This window comes from Bombyx mori, chromosome 21, assembly GCF_030269925.1.
Source record: "Bombyx mori chromosome 21, ASM3026992v2".
Taxonomy (NCBI): Eukaryota; Metazoa; Arthropoda; class Insecta; order Lepidoptera; family Bombycidae; genus Bombyx; species Bombyx mori.
The window spans coordinates 8,758,028-8,779,515 of NC_085127.1; the positions used below are offsets into that span (position 1 = coordinate 8,758,028).

Sequence of the window (21,488 nt, forward strand, 5' to 3'; positions counted from 1 at the left end):
TTTCATTAAATTTCTGTATTTGATCAGATCGATTCGGCTCTCACGCCAACGCGGTATTGGTTTATTTAGCCCATATTCAATTAATTTAAATTATCATACGAGCATATACATAGTATACGTAAGTGAAGTTGATCGAATTTGTTAGGCAGAATTATATTATTTGTGGTATTATTAATCCTTTATAATAACTATTTAATGAGCTTGATTGGTAAAGCAGTTGTTCCGCACAAAACTCGACCAATGAACAAAAACATGAACAAGAATCACTACATCTTGAAGACGTACTGCGATAAAATCTTTTTGGTCGGCTCCGGAAACTTTTGGTATCAAAAAACGGAATCTAGAAATGACAAAACACTGCTTTACAAAATTTATAGCTGCGTTTTGTTTTTTACGTATGGCTTCATGACGGTGCTGGAGATCATGGCGGCGACGATGGGCGATTTCCCGGATGACGAAAAACGGGACTCCGTGACGTTTGCCTCAAGCCACACCCTTATTATGATTAAATTTATTTCCATAATAAAAAACAAAGAGCTATTGAAAACGCTGAATCGTAAGATGATGATGATTTGCGAGGCTCACGAGGAACAAACGCTGATGGACGAGATGTATCGGATTGTGAAAATAAATGTTGTCGCTTATTGTGTCGCGGTTTATGGTTCAGTCACGTTTTTCGTGTTTGAAGGTTTGAGGAAATTTTATGACGGTCAGTATTATTTATTTGTATTATGATTGCAATGAAAGTTTGATTTTTTTGTAAGTAAAAAAAAAAGCCCTTTTCAAGTTTTAATCATAGGAGATTCTGACTACAAAGGATATTTTTAGTCCAAAAATTATTGAATAAATGTCATAAATAAACTAACCCCGTCCGAGCCTATAGGCCAAACCCCACGATTTACTTGTGGTCTGTAGCAGTTTGGAAGCCACTATACAATTAAGTATAATAAAAAACGACTATACAATACAATACTCCTCAAACCGATTGAGAGTTATTTTTTGTAAAATGACACTCGACAATTTAGCTCGAAACTAAGATTTCCTGTAGTATATAAACTAGAGACTACATACGTTTTCATTTTTGCCACGTACCATCCGGCTATGGAATGAGCTCACCTCCCCGGTGTTTCCCGAGCGCTATGACATGTCCTTCTTCAAACGAGGCTTTTGGAGAGTATTACACGGTAGGCAGCGGCTTGGCTCTGCCCCTGGCATTGCTGAAGTCCATGGGCGACGGTAACTACTCACCATCAGGTGGGCTGTATGCTCGTCTGCCTACAAGGGCAATAAAAAAAAACGTATTGAACACCCACACACATTAGTGATGACTACGGGCTCATGTGATAGCCGTTTAGTTCCAGATGAGTAAGCTCGTTTGCCTATCTAGGGCAAGGAAAAAGTAAAATTCTCTTTATTTCAAAGGTTCTCACTTCGTCACAATAGTCACATATTACCCATCTAAGGATGACGATACAATGCTGGCAAGTATTTTCCGAATTGCCACCACACTAGTCTTACTGGTGATGATGCTGTCTATGATTATATCAGTTGATACGTACACAATGGCGTATTTAATAATGTACAAATATAAATTCATAACGTTGAGGCACTATTTCAAAAGATTAAGGGAGAATGTAGATGAGCTTGTAGCGGCTGGGAAGGCGAGATTGGCTGCTGAGAAATTGGCTCAAGGACTTGTCGAGGGTATCAAGATGCATAATGAATTGTTAAGGTAACCGAATCACCATTTCTTAGATGAGTTTGAATAGATATAAGTTCTTAGGTCTCAAGTATAGTTACAACAGCTGCCTAAACTTAAACCATAAAACTAGTCTTACACACTATAAATGTTACTTTTGTCATCGTCAATGATTACTCTCAAAATTTTTATCAGCAATAGATTGCTTGCTTTTTTGTTGTAATTATGATATTTGAAATGGATTTTTGTTTTTGTAGATGTTTTAATATTTTTATTAAAATATATATTGATGAGATTTATAAGATCCCATTAAGATTAATAGTAATAATAGTTGACTTCGGGAGGTCTGTGCATTAAATTAAATTAACTTTATTACGTAAAGGTAAGGTAACTAAAGAAGAGTGAATACATGTGTTGGTGAAGCTGTGGTTGGATAGTTACACATAAAAGCGATTATAGGAAATTATATAATAATAATAATAAAGCCTTTTATTTCCCATCACCTAAATATTACATGTAAATATTCTTAAATATATATGATTTTTACATTTTGATCTAATTGATTGTTGTTTATTTTTCTTCGATAGGAACCTCTATTTGGGTATACGCCTCCTCCAGCTTAATTCAATTTTCTTTGTTCTTAGCTTGTTTCATCCGTTCTTTTCCAGCTTCTTTTCCAGCGGCGACTATGATATCATCACTCCATCGTTTCCTATGTCGTCCTTTCCTTCTTTTCCCATTAGGCCCTTTCCATTTTGTCGCTTCAATTGTCCATCGTTTGTCATTGTAGCGTGCTACGTATAGGAAATTAAGCATGAAAAATTGTCTTAACAAAATTCACAATAATTTCAGTCACATTATATTGTATGTGAAATTCTGCTTCAGTTTATCAAAAGACATCCACAAAGCTTTCGGGACAGTAATGGCGTTACAGCTCTGTCAGAGTTCGGGCTCGGCGGTCTCGCTACTACTTCAAATTGCCGTAAGTAATACAATTGTTACGCTTGTCTTCACTTGCCCACGACTTTTTCTACTAATTTTCCAGAGGGATAGCGTTATTTGCCTTGAAAATGTTAACGTCGTTTCCTTAGAGATTTTTGCTTGCGCGATAGAAACTGGCAAAATCGTTCCGTTCGTTATTTATGTTCAGAAATTTATCAAGATAAAAACGATTTCATGATAAAAGTATTAAAACGAGTAAAGTGATTGATTAGACGAGCTCTTGGTTGAGAACATGAACTGATAGTCCTACTTTTGGGTGCATTTATGTATTTCAGCTACATTTTGTTTTCAGTCTCTGTATTGACCTTCTGTAGATTCTTTAATGGAAATTTGAAAGTCTTATAAATTTTTGTAATACTAAAAAGACAATTTAAATTAATATTCGTGATCTATCAGTATACCTCATACCCGCCTATTTCTGCCGTGAAGCAGTAATGCGTTTCGGTTTGATGGGTGGGGCAGCCGTTGTAACTATACTGATACCTTAGAAGTTATATCTCAAGGTGCATTTACGTTGTAGATGTCTATGGGTTCCAGTAACCACTTAACACCAGGTGGGCCGTGAGCTCGTCTACACATCTAGGCAATAAATAAAAAAACTTCAAAGTATAATACCAGAAGAAAAATTCAATATGCGGCAGTTCATTCATAGATAGCGGATATTGTATAATCGCACTGTCCTATAACTTATTGTTAGATACTCTTCTGAAGCATCACCTAAAACATCATGCCATAAAGTGCCAGAAACACCACAAAGAGAGTCCATTTTAGGTTTAGCTTGTGTTAAATGGAATGAGCTAAACCCACTGTACGGGTGGTAAGTGGCTCTTGGTGAAACTGTTCAGCTTGACTTCGGTGGCGAGTGGTGGTACTATTGTTAAAGTAGATGAACTTCCAGTAGCGGTACAGATTTTGTGGAATAAATGGTAAAATACTCAGTTACTCCGGAAATTCTGTAACGGCTAGCCGTTTATTTAATTAATAAATAGTAAACTAGACAAACCCGGCCCGCTTTGCTGGTCCATTTTTGATTAACTGTTAACTGTCACTATTCACTACTGTCTGTAGCTACCGCTGGGTCTACACGATCCAATCTGAAGATTTATATATGTAAACATATATACACGCCCCGACTTTTATGTTTAGGGAATTTATACAAACATTAAAAATAATCAAAACATGTCAAACGAGATTAAAACGTTTTTAATCATCATCATTATCCTGCCCTTCTCCCAGTCACCTGGGGTTGGCGCAACATGTTTTCTCCTTCCATACTCTTCTATCATATACAATTTCTTCGCTCACTCCCCTCTTACCCATATCGTCTTTCACACAATCCATCCATTTCTTCTTAGGTCTACCTCTTCCTCTATATCCTTCCACATTCATAGTTAACACTCTCTTAACAACCTCATTTTCATTTCGTCTCATCACATGTCCATATCATCCCAAACGCGCACTCCTCAGCTTCTCTGTCACAGGTGCCACTTTAAGTAAAACGTTTTTAATATGTTCATCAAAATTGATGAGTTATACCAAGAACATATTTGCAATATATGGTATTTACATAATATACGAAGGCGAATCAACCATTATTTTGTAGCTTTCAGATCAACTGACATTTACTATGGGCATGAAGATATTTTTCTTTTTAGCAGCTATGTATTTGTTACTTGCATTATTTCTGTGCAATGCAGGCGAAATTACCTATCAGGTATGTACGTCAATTGTGTAGAATTCTAGATTTATATGAAATGGGTGTATGTAAATTTCTATTATAAGACCTACACCACTTCACTCATTTTTCATATACGAGCTGTAAGATTCGGTTCACTGCTACAGTTATTGCGTGGGCGAACCCGTAGGATTTTTTATTTATTTTATTGCTTAGATGAGTGGACGAGCTTACAGCCCACCTGGTGTTAAGTGGTTACTGGAGCCCATGGACATCTACAACGTAAATGCGCCACCTACCTTGAGATATAAGTTCTAAGATCTTAGTATAGTTACAACGGCTGCCCCACCCTTCAAACTGAAACGCATTACTGCTTCACGGCAGAAATAGGCAGGGCGGTGGTACCTACCCGCGCGGACTCGTAAGAGATCCTACTACCAGTAACAAATACAATACAAGTATATTTATATTACTTCATAGTTCATATAAAGAAAGTTTATCATCAATATCTTCATCATCATCATCATCATCAATACATATAATAAAATCGTAACTGGTCGCTGTATGTACATGGAAGATATCTCAGGAAAACTATTATCCGGGGTTTTATGAACGCAATAGAACCCAAAATAATGATTTTGAGAAATTTTGTCTCTTTATCTGTTTGTCTGTTTATCTGTGCGTTTGTGCACGCTAATCTCAGAAACAGCTCTGCTGATTTAAATGTGGTTTTCACTAATTTATTGTGGTAAGCTTTACTTAACATTTAGTGTTTGTATCATGTCAATCGGTTCATAAATAAAAAAGTAATGCCAATTTAAAGAACCACGTAGCGGGGCGTTTGTAGATTGTTTACGACTGCGCGGCCGCGCGGGTATACGGAATCTGGCCATAAATACTGTTACAATTAAAAATAAAAATAAATCTATTGTAAATAACATTTATTACTTTTACAGTGTGTTAGTTTAATACATAAATATAAAACAATTTAAAGTATAAAAAGCTTATTCGAAGTGGTCTCCATTGGCTGCAATACAGTCCTTTAAACGTTGAGGCCAGTTATCAATAGAAGCACGCACTCTTTCCATGGGAAAAATTTTCACTTCCAATCGTACAGATTGGTTTAGGAACTCCAAATTATCATGGCGTTTAGAGCAAGCCGTACTCTCTAAAACTGACTATAAATTATAATCCAGCGGATTAAGATCGACGGCCAGTCTTCAGCTCTGATGAAGTCCGAAACGTTCGTTTCCAACCAAGACTGCGTAGACCGAGCTTTATGACCTGGCGTCGAGTCTTGCGAGTCTTGCTGGAAGGACCATTCTTGATTATTGAACATGGTGTTGTTAAGGGGCTTCACTACCTTCTCAAGAATGGTATCTTGATACACTTGTGCCGATGTTTTGATACCTTTTTCACAAAAATATGGCTCAGTCACTCCTTCATAGCTAATACCCTACCAAACCATCACTGAAGTCGGATAGTGCCCACGTTGCACTCTGTCGACTAATTGGGTAGCTTCCTTAGAGCTTTGAGCATAAATACGGTCATTTTGTTTGTTAAAATGTTGCTCAATTATAAAAAATTTCTCATCCGTGAACAAAGGACAAGGCTGGACAAAGGCTTTTGCTTTATAAAGCACAAGTCCGGCCTCGCGTGGAGTACTGCTCCCATCTCTGGGCCGGGGCTCCCAAATACCAGCTTCTTCCATTTGACTCCATACAGAGGAGGGCCGTTCGGATTGTCGATAATCCCGGTCTCACGGATCGTTTGGAACCTCTGGGTCTGCGGAGGGACTTCGGTTCCCTCTGTATTTTGTACCGTATGTTCCATGGGGAGTGCTCTGAGGAATTGTTCGAGATGATACCGGCATCTCGTTTTTACCATCGCACCGCCCGCCACCGGAGTAGAGTTCATCCATACTACCTGGAGCCACTGCGGTCATCCACAGTGCGTTTCCAGAGGTCTTTTTTGCCACGTACCATCCGGCTATGGAATGAGCTCCCCTCCACGGTGTTTCCCGAGCGCTATGACATGTCCTTCTTCAAACGAGGCTTGTGGAGAGTATTAAGCGGTAGGCAGCGGCTTGGCTCTGCCCCTGGCATTGCTGAAGTCCATGGGCGACGGTAACCACTCACCATCAGGTGGGCCGTATGCTCGTCTGCCTACAAGGGCAATAAAAAAAAAAAAAAAAAAAAAAAAAAAAAATTTTTCTATGACCTCCCTTTGCGTACCGCTTCAGTAGTTGGTTCGATTTTACCACCCTATTCTCTTTTAAATTATCAGTTAAGAAATGACCAGTACGTCTCTTATAGGCTGCAAGTTCTAAGTCATCTTTTAAAGTACGCGACATGGTTCTAGGTGCTATCTTCATCTCCCGAGATAAAATCTTTTGCTTTCGGACAGGATTTCTTCGAATTCTTTCCCTTACTGCTTTGACGACACGCACGTTTCTCCATCGATCGTGAATCTTATGCACTATCGCGTTAGTCTGAGATTTCCACTGATAGGGAATCCCGCCTGAACTCCTCAAGGGCTTGAACAGCAAATGCCCGGTGTCAGGAGACACTTGAAGAACGAGAAGCATGTCTCACTGCCGATCGCGTTTCCAGTGAGCCTGTTTCGTGATGATAATAAATAAAGCCCAAGGTCAGACGCTAAAAGTTTTGGGTGTAGATCTAAGTGTTAACTGCTTTTCACACAGTCAACTCGGTCACACGGTTATGTAGCTCTGTCACATGTTAGCAATACTAGCAACCTGTATGCTTTGATCCCCGATGGATATACGTCTAATGTCGTGTATAGAGAAGCATTACTTTAAATTAGATTTTTCTAAATACCCAAATGACGGTGTTTATACACGAAAAGATATGTCCTAGAACTGCTGCCCAAAATCGCTATTCCACGCGGACAGAGTCGCGGGCACAGCTAGTACTACCTATAGCAGAAAGAGCATTCGTACCTAGTCATGATTTTTTGTGTAATACACTTTGCAGTTTCCCCGATAAAGTTTATTTTTGAAACGTTTTTTTTTGAAGTCTCAGTTATCTTGTGGTGGGGCTGCAATAGGCACAACGGTGGCATTTAATCGTATGTTCTCACAATATCTCAGAGCCAGCACCCTACCCAAATTAATAAGTTTGTAGGTTTGTTTATTTCGCGTAATCCATTTCAGGACACGTGTAAGGTCCACTGATGATATCTGCCTTTAGGGTGATCGTCTTACTCGACACTACCACACAGACCACTTACCTATTAGGCCACGGTCGCATTCACTTACGGTAAAAGGACAGGTCCTGTTAAAATAAACTTTTCTTTGATTATTTATTGCCCTTTCAAATAAATTATGATTCCGTTGCAATTCAAAAACGTCCAGATCCAGTCGTAAATTCACATTATCTGAGGCATGACATAGGGCTAAACCTCAGATTTTTTGGTTCATAACACATAAATAACAAAACCCGGCGAAAGTTGTGATTTATGTTGATAGCAGTAATGTTTGATCTTACATTGTAACTTCATTTTTATATTCTAACTGTAAAAACATATTTTCGTTGATGCCTTCGACCCTTTCTTTATTATTCGTTGTTTTTCGGATCTGTAAGGTTGTGTAAGGCTTAGGTATTGTTGAACGAATTTACAAGTCATGGTGAACACATAATTTTTTTTCCGGGCTTTTTGATTTGACTTATAATTTAGTTTATATCAGATGCAGCTCATAAAATGACTTAGAAACTACATAGAAAGATCAAATATGACCACTTTTCCTGAAACTAAATGACACAATCTGTGCGACGATTCCAAATGTTTTTGAGTAGTTAATTGGAATGTTCATTGTTGCGGGTGTCGGCGAAGGTTATGGTTAAATATCTGTAATTATATCTCTGTAAATAAATCTGGTCTATCTAGCAGATAAACTGTTTGGTTATTATATATGACACTTCAATCTCGTTGATCTACAGTTGCATATCATTCACCTCTCTCCATAATCTTGTAATGTGGTAGTTTCTTCAACTTTGCGTTTTATTTTTACTATTAGTGGAACCTGTGCTTAGTAAAACAGAAACGTCCTTAATAACTATAGTTTAAATTAAGGTTCAATTTGTATTTGTCTAAAATTTTGAAGTAATTGGCGATAAGAGCAAGTTGCTGATCAGTCATTGAAGCCTAAAAGTATTATCAATAATATCTTCGTAAAGAAGATATTTGCGTGTTTTTGTAATGGCCATACATTTCAGATCAATTTATCTACTAAAGCACACTTTATTCTTAACTGGTTCAGTGTCTTACGACGACTTGGAATAATTGTATTTTAATTTTTCAGGCATCGTTGCTATCAGATGAGATATTCTACTGTGGTTGGCACAAGTGCAATTCGCCAGTTTTATCGACTCAAAGGAATATCAGAGATATCGTCTTGATTGCAATCCTGCGAGCCCAAAGCCCACTGGTTATGAAAGCCTTTAAAATGGTAGAATTAACTTACGCCACGTTTATATTGGTAAAAATTTAGTTTTTATCAAAAGCAGTATTTAGTTCTGTCTGTTTGCATATTTCTTAAGAAATAATTGGGTATCCCATTGTACAACCAATTCAAGACAACGGAGAATTTGTAATATTGTGCGATTTAAATAAAACCTATAATAGGATCTGTTTGCAAATAAATACTATTGAAGGTCCAATCGCGGAATCCAGCTCATTGAAATGTCTGCACATAACTTTCATTCTGTTTCGGTTCAGTGAGCGATCATTTTATTAAATTGTTTCATGTTTCAGGTGGTGAGGAGTACGTATTCGGTGTTCGCTTTGTTTTACGCGCAGAATAAGTAGCTCGATTCATTTTTGTTATTAAAGAATTATGAGATGTGTTTTTTTTGTATTTATTTGTTCATTGATTCAATGTAATGGAACCGAAAAAATCTCTATCGACAACTTATATTTCACTACTGTCATTTGTTTTGTTCGAGTCACGTTACACAATGTACGTTAGATCGCAAATTCTGATAAATCTGTTATCGTTAAGATTTCTGTATTGCGTACGTATATAAATATAAAACATTTCAATGTTACACATTGCGTGCTACGAACATGTTCATGAATAAATAAAACGTTGAAAGACTCGCCTACGTTAAGACCTATTGCGAAAATTTATAGCTCCACGTGTGCCACGTTGATCTATACTAATATTATAAAAAGGAAAGATTTGTTTGTTTGTTTGTTTCAATAGGCTCCGAAACTACTGGACCGATTTGAAAAATTCTTTTTCCATTAGAAGCCGACATTGTCCCTGATGAACATAGGCTACTTTTTTAATTTTTTTTGTTTTTTTTGTTTTCATGTGTGTTTTAATGTTTCCGAAGCGAAGCGAGGGCGGGTCACTAGTATAAAATAAATACAACACTGATTAGGAAAATGAGATTGATCACTCAACTATTTTTTTTACCTAACCGATTTTGAAACAAAGTGTGTATGTGTGCAAGTCACACACGCTAGAAGTGAAACTTATAAAAAAATATAAATAATGGCAAGGGTCAAGCACTACGCAGTGCAATGGAGCAGCCTCACCCTGGGGGAACCGCTTGCATGATTATGGTAACCCTACGCCAGGTAAGTATGATTTCGCAAGAGAAATACGAGAACGTCTATCAACTGTGTAACATCTCGTCACCGCGATTCAGGAATTGTTGAATTTACGTGCAGTGACATCTATAGATAACAAACTAATTGTAAATCATCTTTTATAGTATGAGGAAGCGTCCTCTGTGAATTGATATTTTAACTTCACGTATAATGTGTTCTATCTCATTCTCTCGCCAGCTGAATCCTATACATTTATGTGTTTTTATCCCTATGGACTTATTTTTTCGTTTCGTTTCATCGAGTTTGGAATCACAACGATTCTAAAGAAGCTTAACTTCAAAAACATAATAATAATTGTAATATCCGAATAAAGCATGCCGCCCAATGTGATTAACTAATATTAATTAATTTACAAGTTCAAAATACATTCCGTTAAAGAAAAAAACTATTAAACTAGTTAATACTATAACTGGCTAAAGGGGTACCAAAAAGGGATTGTATCTTATTAAAGTTCTGCCGCCGCGCTGTGATATATTACGTTCCACATGTCGCCCGCGGTATATTTGCGTCCGGTTCAGTATTATTACCCGCACTTTCCAGGGCCAAATAAATTGTATGTGGAGTTCTAAATATAAGGAAATGCGGAAAGAGACAGTGTTTCGAGTAGATAGATTCATAAAATAGATCAGTTGTATTTCGCAATTTCAATTGGTCGTTCAGAGAACAAGTTCGACATATCATGTAAAAAAAAACCATTTATTTTGATTTGTTTTTAAGGTTTTTTTTTTCTTTTTGTTTTTCCTACCTCAGCCTTGAGAGGCTGTCAGCGTAACCGTAACGCGTAGGTGAGTTCTCGGGGCTCAAACCATGAGGCGTTGCTAACACTGACCCTAGCAAGAGCAGTGCTTCGCAGAATCTAGCGCCGGATCGGAAACGCGACCCACTGAGAAGATCCGGTGAGAAACTCACTGAGCTATGTCTATGAGTTAGTTTACTCGCTGAACGCTTCGTCGCCAACGACGGATTCGACGAGAACGGTGATCGGAGCTTGAGGTACCTAACTAAAGCATCGTTAGTGGATCGGGAGGATCCGAAATGACCTGCTTAGGGTGACGTCGACTGTTTATTATTCGGTCCACAGGATCGCGTATGTAATTTCCTGCGGCCTCGACAAGAGAGTTTTCGTGTCGTGCCGCCTTCTCAAAGTGGCGTACAGTGGTGTACTAATGCCGAATGAATATAATTACTGATGGAGTCAAGCTCCAGGTCATAATGGAGATCCACGTTCCTCATGAACCACGACGGCTATCCTGCAAAAACGGGATTGAATGACTTGAAGGGGCTTCAAATTAGTGCGAGCCACGTGAGCGAACACTAACTACACTGCAGTTTTAAGAATGATCGAAAATCCTATTTATTGTATATGTGAGGACAAATAACGTATTAGTAAAATATATGTTTTTTAAAGTCAATGTTTACCATAATTTATGTGCATACAAAGAATTATGTGCATTGAAGAATAAATGTATGAAATAAAACATGTATTTTCCGCGGAAATACTGTTTCTCGCTCATACTATTTTCATGAGGGTTCTATCAACTGCGGATCATAACATCATGCCGTAGACGCTATGTTACTCCCAGGGTTTTATTTGAGATAAAAATGAACCGACTACTAATGTTTTCATTCCTCATCCGAGTATCCATAGTTATTCTCGTATGCGGCTCACATGTGAGAGGGTTCGCGCGAAACGCGAATCTTTTTTCTTCTGCCGCGAATAAAAAAACTTTCACCGCCATAAAAGTATATGGGTTCGTCCCAATACTGCGCCGATGACTTCCAATCTCTCTGTAGCGTGTCCCGACCCAACCCTGGAGATTACTTTTTCTCCTTCATCCAGTAAATTGAATTAAAATGAGAAGCAAACGGATAAAGAAAAGGGTGTACGTCGATTTTCACAAGAGTTTCGTGTTTAACTTTTTATACCTTTGTGCTTGTTCGATGTTATCTAGTCGAAAAGGTAGGCATTTTCTTTAATTTTTAAATTTATTTGTTATTTTCGATTTTGTTAATAGAAATGGTCGATGCTATAATAAATGTGATAGCTCATAGAATACTTAGAACAGGCGATTGTGGATTTCATTCGCATTACGTAATATTGAAAATAAACTTTGGCGACATTTTTTCTTATAAACCAGAAGACATGATAGTATCCAAAACACCTTTATGCGATATAGTATAGCAACGAGGCAAGCACAAGAAGTCAGTCTGAATGCGTACCATAATGCTTAATGACAGTGCAAGTTAATGCAATAGCGAAATGTAGGATTGGTAATTTCAGAGTATAATTTGTGTTTGTACAAACGAATTCCATTAGCGAGAAATTGCAGTATCGTTAATTTAGAGACCGTTGCCAGCAGTAGCTTGTTCTTGCAATTTATAAAACTGGTAGTTCTATCAATTTTACCGTTCTATGATTGTTGACAAATTAAAATATATTGAATATGACTTTCAAGTTTAACTTTTGTAAGTTAAGCTGCATTAGGAACTCTTAAGATGACATTTAAAAAAAATCTCATTTAATCAGTTCTTCGGAAACAAAATGGCTAGCTAATAAGTGATTCGTGATAAAAAAATATTTTTTATTTATTTATTTCATTACCTACCTAGCATTCATATACATACTTCAGATTTTGGATCTATATTACATTCATTAACAATAACTACAATATCAGAATAAATTAATAATAATAAAAAAAAATTAACGTTAAACGAACCTTAACATTTTGGGTTAAGGTAGTTTTGAAATTTAGTTAAAAATCAATTATTGTTTAACTATTTTGTTTTCTTTGTACGTAAGGTACATCCATAGAACTAGTTGAAATACGGAGCATTTTATTAATATTTGAAATACTCTCTTTTCACATTATAATACATGCGGCTTAACCTTAACCATTACAATATGTATAAGATATACGCATGTATCACTCACTCTATTCTTTAAAGACGCAATTTCACGAGAAGACCTTTACTAAAAGCATGCCAATTAAAATGGTTCTTAGAAATTTTATTCTCCGATGGAACCAAGTTTCAAGTTGAAAGGATGTCTCGTGTCGAAAAATGAATTCATATATCTGAGAACGAAACCCTTTGACAAATGATATTTTCATTGCGAATGTAAAAGGGGAAGAAATCATAGACCAATATTTGCTTTTTGGAAATGTTAGATTCACATACGTTATTCTGGCTTCTACGTGAATGTTGGGTGAGCTCACGGGGCTCAGCCTGAAAGAATTTCATAACGTCCGCCTAGCAACAGCAGCGCTTCGCTGAATCTACCGACGGATCAAAATTTAATATCTTCATTTCAATCTTATCATTCCTGAGTTAAACCTGAAGTGATCGGTGCAAATATTTTGCGATGTTCTCAAAAAGGAATGATTTGCAGATTACGCTCACCTGTAATGATAGATATATGTACATAAGTGGCTCAAAAATCTTCAATAACAATGGCTTTGATATCCGTATACCACAACGGACAAAAAAATACGATATAAAAAAATATGAAAAAATAAGAATTGCGTTTGTCGCAATTTGCCTACGGAAGCCTAAGCATGTAATTTACAAAAATAATGAATTAAAATCATGAAAGTCTACTTTACTTGGTAATTTTGTAATTTGTTTATTTTGAGCGCACTATAAAACTTTTTCGCATTGACTGGTTATGAAATAACAGACCCTCGCCGACAAGAGCTCTGGAAACGGACCAATTAATAGTTAAGGCCGGGTTTATTAACAAAACTTTTCGGAATTGTTTACAAACACTAATTATATAAAGTTGACGATTGGCAACAGAATCGTTGCAATTAATTATAAATTAGCCTTTATCTGTGAGTTTAACTGAAATTAATTGTAATAATATTGATTTATTCGTGAAAGACTTTCCACCCGCAGCTTCATTGGCGTCGACTAGACTTTGTACCCCGTGGACGAAAACCCGTATTCAATAGTAGGATAAAAGTTAGCCTTTATTCTTTCCCGGGGCTCAATCTATTTCCATACCCAAATTCGGTTTAGTCGTTTGAGAGTGAAACGTAACAGAAAGATCCTCTTTCGTATTTATATTATGGTCCTATAGTTCATAATGACGCAAATTTCACCTGTCTATCAGAAAGAGACAACTGAGACGTGCTAGGCTATTTTAAATCAAGAGCGATCGTCTGGTAGTCGCTACATTACATAATGCGCTAATTGAATTTATTGAGCGATTAGAATTCTACATATTAAAAATATTATTAATGTATGTTCACAAATAAAATGAAGTACGCTAAATATCCGGAAGTGTAAAAGTAATCTTTTTGTTATTGTTTAGGTGGGTGGACGAGCTCACGGCTCAGCTGGTGTTAAGTGATTACTGGAGCCCATAGACATCGACAACGTAAATACTACCACCTACCTTGAGATAATCGTTCTAAGGTCTCAGTTTTTACAGTACAACAACTGCCCCACCCTTCAAACCGAAACACATTACAGCTTCACGGCAGAAATAAGCAGTCCTACCAGTAGTAATAAATGCGAGTAAACCTAAGAAAATAATCGTATATTCTACGTATTACGTGTTATCGATGTTTTTTGAATGTCAATTATGTGCTTTAAGCCCACTGAGTTTCTCGCCGGATCTTCTCAGTGGGTCGCGTTTCCGATCCGGTGGTAGATTCTGCGAAGCACTGCTCTTGTAAGGGTCAGTGTTAGCATCACTCCGGTTTGAGCCCCGTGAGCTCACCTACTAGTTAAGTTTACGCTGAAATAGCCTCTCAAGGCTAGCTTAGGCAAGGCAAGGCAAGCCTGGGTAGGAAAAAAGATGTGTGGTGTCATGGGACACCGGATAGGAACGAAGTTCCTTATTATAAAAATATTAATTTTAAGTTCTATTCGAGGTATAAAGAAAACGAAACTGGAGGATTCGCAACAACCCACGGTCATTCGGTAACGTGCGAACTTATTGTGGTACACTTCATTCACGGTTCTTTGCATAAGAGTTAGTGTATTGCGCAAACGAACGCTCTGAGATCGTGGTCAATGAATGATAAAAAAATATGTTATTTTTTGTTCGTTATTACAAAGTTAAGTCGTACACTGTGTGCATTACTAATAAAAATCTTACGTTACGGATGTTTTCCCGGTAAGGGTACCACTCCGCATCGTCCCATAAGGAACTGCGTTCCAAAAAACAAAAGTGCTAGCTGAAGATTACGATATCTCTATTACAATACTATTGGGACGTCCTGATGTCTCAAGATTTAGTTTATGGGCTCCTGTAATCGCTTAACAAAGCGAATACGAATTCTAATTAAAAGGAAAAGAGACTCATAAAGTTCACAAGCGTTTCATTAACATCGCAGTCCGGCGCTCGTTGCTGGGAACAAACAGTGGGCTGCAATTCCGACCAAATGAGATGTAAAACAAGAAATCTCGGAACGTTTCAAGGCAATCTATTAGGTTGCGAACACGTAAATAACGAAGGCTGAATATAAACTAAACCCGCAATATCTTGGGCTTACAGTAGAAGAACAACACGTGTCTATTGCTGACCGTAGCATGTATGACGGCTGAAAGGTGCAAGAGCCACTAATGGTATGGTATAATTCTAGCGCTCTAGACTTCTAGCGTTTTCCAATAGAATGGTGGCATTCAATCAACTCGCCACGCCACTCTGGTTAGCCGCGAGCTCGTCCACAAATCCAGTGCAGTAAAAAAGGTTTTCTTGTAAGCATTAATCCATAACGCATCAAAAACAAAAAAACAAAAAAAAATGTGAGCCGTCACGGGACGCCTGGCAGATGTGAAACATCGACATTATTTTGTAAAAGTAATATACAGAAAATAACAGATTGTAATAGGAACTAAATATGTCATAATGATAAAATAAAATATTACGAAAAAATAACTTGTTTTCAAATAAAACACAGGTTATGTGTACTGTAGTAAACAACACTGTATACACTACGGAGTATACACTATAGGTATCCGAGCTCAGTGTAGCAAGAGAGATGGCTTAACGCCGGATCGAGTGGGAGAGAATCGCACAGTCGATTGCGCATGGCGACGCGTCGCCACTGCATGCGTCGCCACCCCAGAAATCGGTTTTACGTGCGGCTATAGATCTTTCACATAAAAAAATAGTGCCTGATTTATATTAACGGTAAGTTTTTAATTATCACTTTGTCTAATCTATGTAGATTCTTGAGACTCATTGTGTATAATTAATTTATTGTAGAGTTCCAATAGGCCTGTTTATCTTTAATTTTTGTTGGAATGCACTCCGTGGATCGTTTTGTAGTGTTCCGGAATCAATCAGACTTAGTACCGTCTAATTGTCATCTCACGCCAAGGAGCTGAAATATCCTCATTAGATCCCTACTAGATACTACGTAACATCTCAACATCATCATTAGTCTACTTTCATATAATTTATTAATTTAAGCCCCTATATATTTTAAGTAAACTATTTGTTAATTTTATGAACTCTTGTTTATTTTGTGTGTGTGTGTGTGTGTGTTTGCTATATATATTATATTAAATTTGTAAGAAGTGCAGTAAGATGCACTTCTGGTGTTTTTATGGACCCTGACCTTGACCCTTTTATTAAAATTGAGTCTCATCTTCACCATTGCGGTTACTGGTTGGTGTAGCGGTGTCATGCTCAGCTTTCACCGTTACAAAGTATGTATTTAATTATTTCATTGTTTTAGTAGCGTGGAGTGATAATATGAAGTAGGTAGTGAAATTAATGTTTTATCTACAGCAAAAAATATATATAAAATTTGGATAATTTTTTTGGGTCAGGTAGCAAGCCTTCAAGCAGATATAAAAACGGAATGTTTCACTACAATTACCGAACCTATTGTTCCACGAAACAATCGAGTACAACGAGCGAATGAAACGCGTTGTAATAGGTAGTAATTTCAGGCAGTCGTTAAAAGTTTTACGAGCGATCAATGTCCCGCCTTCCACGATTTATCAGCTCGCAAACCATTAACAAGAATGTTCCGATTTCTTGGTATGTCCATTATTTACTATACAGCTGTAAATTTTTGTCATAAAATATCTTTCGTTAATAATGTAGTATCCATTAAAATCAGCAACGTAGATACAGCACTGCGACCGGTAAATGGTAAACAGTCGACGTCGCCCAAAACACGTCATTTCGGATCCTCCCGATCTAGTAACAGTGCTTTTAGGTACCCCAAGCACCGGTCATCGTTCTCGTCGAACCCGTCGCTTGCGACGAAGGGCTCGGTGAGTAAATTAACCCACAGACACAGCCCACTGAGTTTCTCGCCGGATCTTCTCAGTGGGTCGCGTTTCCGATCCGGTGATAGATTCTGCGAAGTACGACTCTTGCTAGGGTTCGTGTTAGCAACATCGTCAGATTTGGGCCCCGTGAGCTCACGTACTAGTTAAGGTTACGCTGATATGGTCTCTCTAGACCCATCAACTTAGGTAGGATAAAAAAAAGCGACCGTTTTCACAAAAAACATATCTACCTCGACTACCGACGGAAACGTTTTGCAATTTAAGTTTCGAGAAGTTATACCGTCAAAATTTTATGTAGGTAGCTAGTTCTTTTAAAATGACGTTAGTTAACTCAAAATTACGTCTTAAGCATGGAGTTTTGAGAGGAAATCACGTAATAAGGCTTACTCCTTCAGGCGACTTACCTCGGTCGTTTCCTCATTACTTATTCCGCTCGGAGAGGACAAAAAGAGCATCGTCTAGAACTCAGCGAAACGTTAGTATTTCACCTCATTAACTGGGACAGATGACACGTTTTATTTCCTTTAACCATTTCCGTCGAATGCTGAGATAGAATTCTTGAAGCTCGTATTTCTTTTTAGTTTTCTAATCACGAAGGCGTTCATGTGCTCCAGTTTAATTGGACAGAAATTTAATTCGAAGAAAAAAAAAAGCAAAGAAATTAGGTTGACTTTTTAAATTCGGACTAGTGTTATCTGTTTTCTTGAAAAGCTTATTTTTAGAGCGGTGCGTTTTAAGAGATATTTTCTTCCACATGCGCTAAAGTTTTATTTAAGCAGCGTTGCATTCAAAATTCGAGTATTGCTGACGTCCATTCGCTTAAAGATGGAAAAGAAAAAAAAGCCACAAGTATAGTAAAAATTCGTTAAACTGCTGGTGCTGTTCAAGAAGAGTTGGTAAAAAATAAAAATTCAATTATTATTGTTATCTTATAAAAAGATGTTTATGACCCTCTATCTAGGCTACATAAATTTTTTTGGGACAAAAAGTTAAATTTTCATCATAATATATTACAAAAATAGAAGCCTATTTTTAACAATCCCTAACTTTCAGACACAAGCTCCTGAAGAGGCGCAAATTTACTTTAAAAAGTTTGTGAATTATGGCATATTGCCTGATTTCATATAATCTCAAATTATTTCCTTATTTTTAGTCTTCGGATAATTATAAAGGTGGGAAAAGAAATTTTATTTTAAGCACCCTTGATTCAAAGTGGCTCCTAAAAGCCTCTAAAAGAGTTCATTTGCATAATGTCTTTTTCAAACTTGAGTACTTAGTAAACCTTTTCGTCATGCTATTTCTACATTATGAATTACATTTTCTGACAACGTTAACATGGAACAGCTTCATATTTGTTAGGTGTACGTTGGTTTTTATTATGAAATGAAGAAAATAGATTCTTAAAAATTTTGGAAGCTTGATTGCATTATTCATTACAATGGCCAGCTTGTGTTACTGGAGCCGTTCAAAAAAACTTAGTTTTGTTGAGGTGCTAAGGTTTGGTTTTGAATGACTTGATATTATAATGAAAGTCGTGTGGTTTATGTGGCACTTTCTATGACACTGCCAAATACATTTAAAATCATAAAAACGTGACAGTAACATTTATCATAAAAATAATATTAGTAGAACAGTATATTATATAAATGATGTCGAACGAATGTTTTTTCGTGTGTAATTTCATCACTACTCCCCTCTCACCCCGCTATGTTTGGAAATAATTTGAATGCACAATGTATTACTCAGTAAGTTTAAAACATAAGCTAGTGGCATTATACATTTTCCAAAGCACGAAACCGTGTTAAAATATTGCATTTTGTGTTTAAGACCTTTATGGTAATGCAAAGTAAGTTATGTCTTGTTTTATGTATTTTTCTACGAAATCACTTCAAATTTTCATAATGTAACTGAAAGAAACCGGTTAAAAGAATTTCAACTAATCCTGGATACATTTTATACCTATGCATAAAATATAGAAACGATGTGAAATTGTAGTAATCAACGAAATTGAAAATATGGACTTAAAATATGTATATACATACATATATATTATATTTTTTATCAGATCTCTGATTACGTTGTATTTGAGTTGATATTTTTTTTAATTTAATAAATCGAAGGAAAAAAAAACAGAAATAGCCATGGTGTTTTTGACAGTTCGAAAAAAAAAAGCAAGGTTTTAAGCTGACGAGGCTGTTCGAAACCAAAATTTCAGTATTAAAGTCTGCATATTTTTGTTTTTCTATAATAGAATGAACTGTGTTTCGCAGAATATAAATTAAAATCTAAAAGTTGTTGTTCTAGTTTATCTAGATTATCTAAAGGTCAATGCACCTTGGCGTGCTTGGGAAGTGTTAACAGCGGGGCGTGCCTGCGCTATCACTATATCTCGTGTACCGCAATTGCACTTGTCAGCCGTTGCCTGGAGTTAGCACTTCCTTAAGTCGCGGCCAAAATTGGCGTACTTTATCATAATCTACATTTGTAAACGAGTTTTTTTTTTATTGCTTAGATGGGTGGACGAGCTCACAGCCTACCTGCTGTTAAGTGGTTACTGGAGGCCATAGACATCTACGACGTAAATGCGCCACCCACCTTGAGATATAAGTTCTAAGGTCTCAAGTATAGTTACATCGGTTGCCCCACCCTTCAAACCGAAACGCATTACTGCTTCACGGCAGAAATAAGCAGGGCGGTGGTACCTACCCGCGCGGACTCACAAGAGGTCCTACCACCAGTAATAAAATGGGAATTGAACAGTCACTTAGTGGATTAGTATTCGATGATTGACGATTGTTTTGAAGTTACTTAGCTCCTTCTTCAACACGCATTCAGGCTGTAGTATGCTAAACTTAGGCCAACCAGACGAGATAATAAACGTAAACAAGCGGACCGTTACTGAGTTACATTGCGATAGCGAGGGATTATTATCTCTGTCCTTATCACTCGTACGCGTAGTTATGGCGTCAGTTGGTCGACAACAGCTGTCGTTGTGTGTTTCGTGGTACTGGAAAGCACTGAGTACCGCAGTTGTCAACATTTGGTCCGCCATTTTGTGAACAAGTTCATTCCTGTTTGGATTGCGTTCGAAGTGATACATATTTTTTCGTTTCCGTATTTACTTGGTTTGTTGTTGTTATTATTCCGTTTTTGTTAGTTTTATTTTTGATTTTTGGGACACGTAGCTCGCAATATCATCAATTATCCCACTGCAATAATACTACATTTAAATTTGAAAATATGAAAAAACTGCTACAAGAGGGGATCCAACGTGTATCTGCTGATAAATGGCGAAATTGTGTGGATCATGTTATAAAAGTCGAGGACAATTTTTATAGCAATATTGACAACATGATTTATAATACAATAGATAGTTTTATCATAAACACAGCTGACTCGGACTCTTGCGACGAATCATCTTTGTCTAGTACAGATGACAACGATTAAAATTCGAACTTTGTAATAATTTGTTTAAATAAAAATGTTTTTTACTCCTGAAACTTTGTTTACATTTTTTATCTCGTCTGGTTGGCCTTACTTTAGTTACGTTTACGGTTTATATACATATTATATGTATATTAAGTCTTTACCTACGAAATTACCGTTTAGTTTACAAAAATTTTGAGTACTTCTTTTTTTTTATCAATAAAAAAATGCGCCCATATCGATGCATCTCTACTAGCGCAGGGGCAATTTTCCAGTGAAGTAGTCAGGTGTTCGGGACTCAACAAACTCTTCAAAGACATTTTGTACTCCCTTTCGGATGTTGAATTTTTTTACTGCCAAGAAGTGGTCCCAAAAATCAGAAGTCTGGTGAGTACAGTGGACGACGCAAAATCCCAACCCAAAGTTATAAGGTTACGAGTCTCTGGCCATTCTAGGTTAATCACTCGTTCCCTTTGCTGATGCAAGATAACGCTAATCTCACACGGAATAACGAAAGAACTAGGGTTAGAAATTTTTTGTCAACTACCGCACTCACCAGACCTTGCGCTAACAGATTTCTATTTCTACAGAGTATGGACAAATTTTGGCTGGGAAATACTTTATAATCGACAGAGAGTGCAAAATGCCTTTGAAGAGTTTGTTGGCTCCCGTACACCATATCGTGTGTAGCATAAACAAGCAGTCCTTTTTTCTAAAAATCTATATTAATAAAGACATTGAATAGGTTAAGAAATATAAAAGTTACAAAATAAAAATGTATACAGATTT

At 36.9% G+C, this 21,488-nt stretch overlaps 1 protein-coding gene across 1 annotated transcript; it reads left to right on the forward strand.

Moving 5' to 3' along the window:
- Positions 1 to 220: 220 nt before the first annotated feature.
- On the forward strand, positions 221 to 9,243 carry LOC101739466 (uncharacterized). Its single transcript, XM_004929614.5, has 6 exons — positions 221 to 709; positions 1,423 to 1,732; positions 2,585 to 2,681; positions 4,305 to 4,415; positions 8,701 to 8,877; positions 9,153 to 9,243. Exons 1-6 carry the CDS (start codon positions 241 to 243, stop codon positions 9,204 to 9,206), a joined length of 1,218 nt encoding a protein of 405 aa, XP_004929671.4. The 5' UTR covers positions 221 to 240; the 3' UTR covers positions 9,207 to 9,243.
- The last annotated feature ends 12,245 nt before the right edge of the window (positions 9,244 to 21,488 follow it).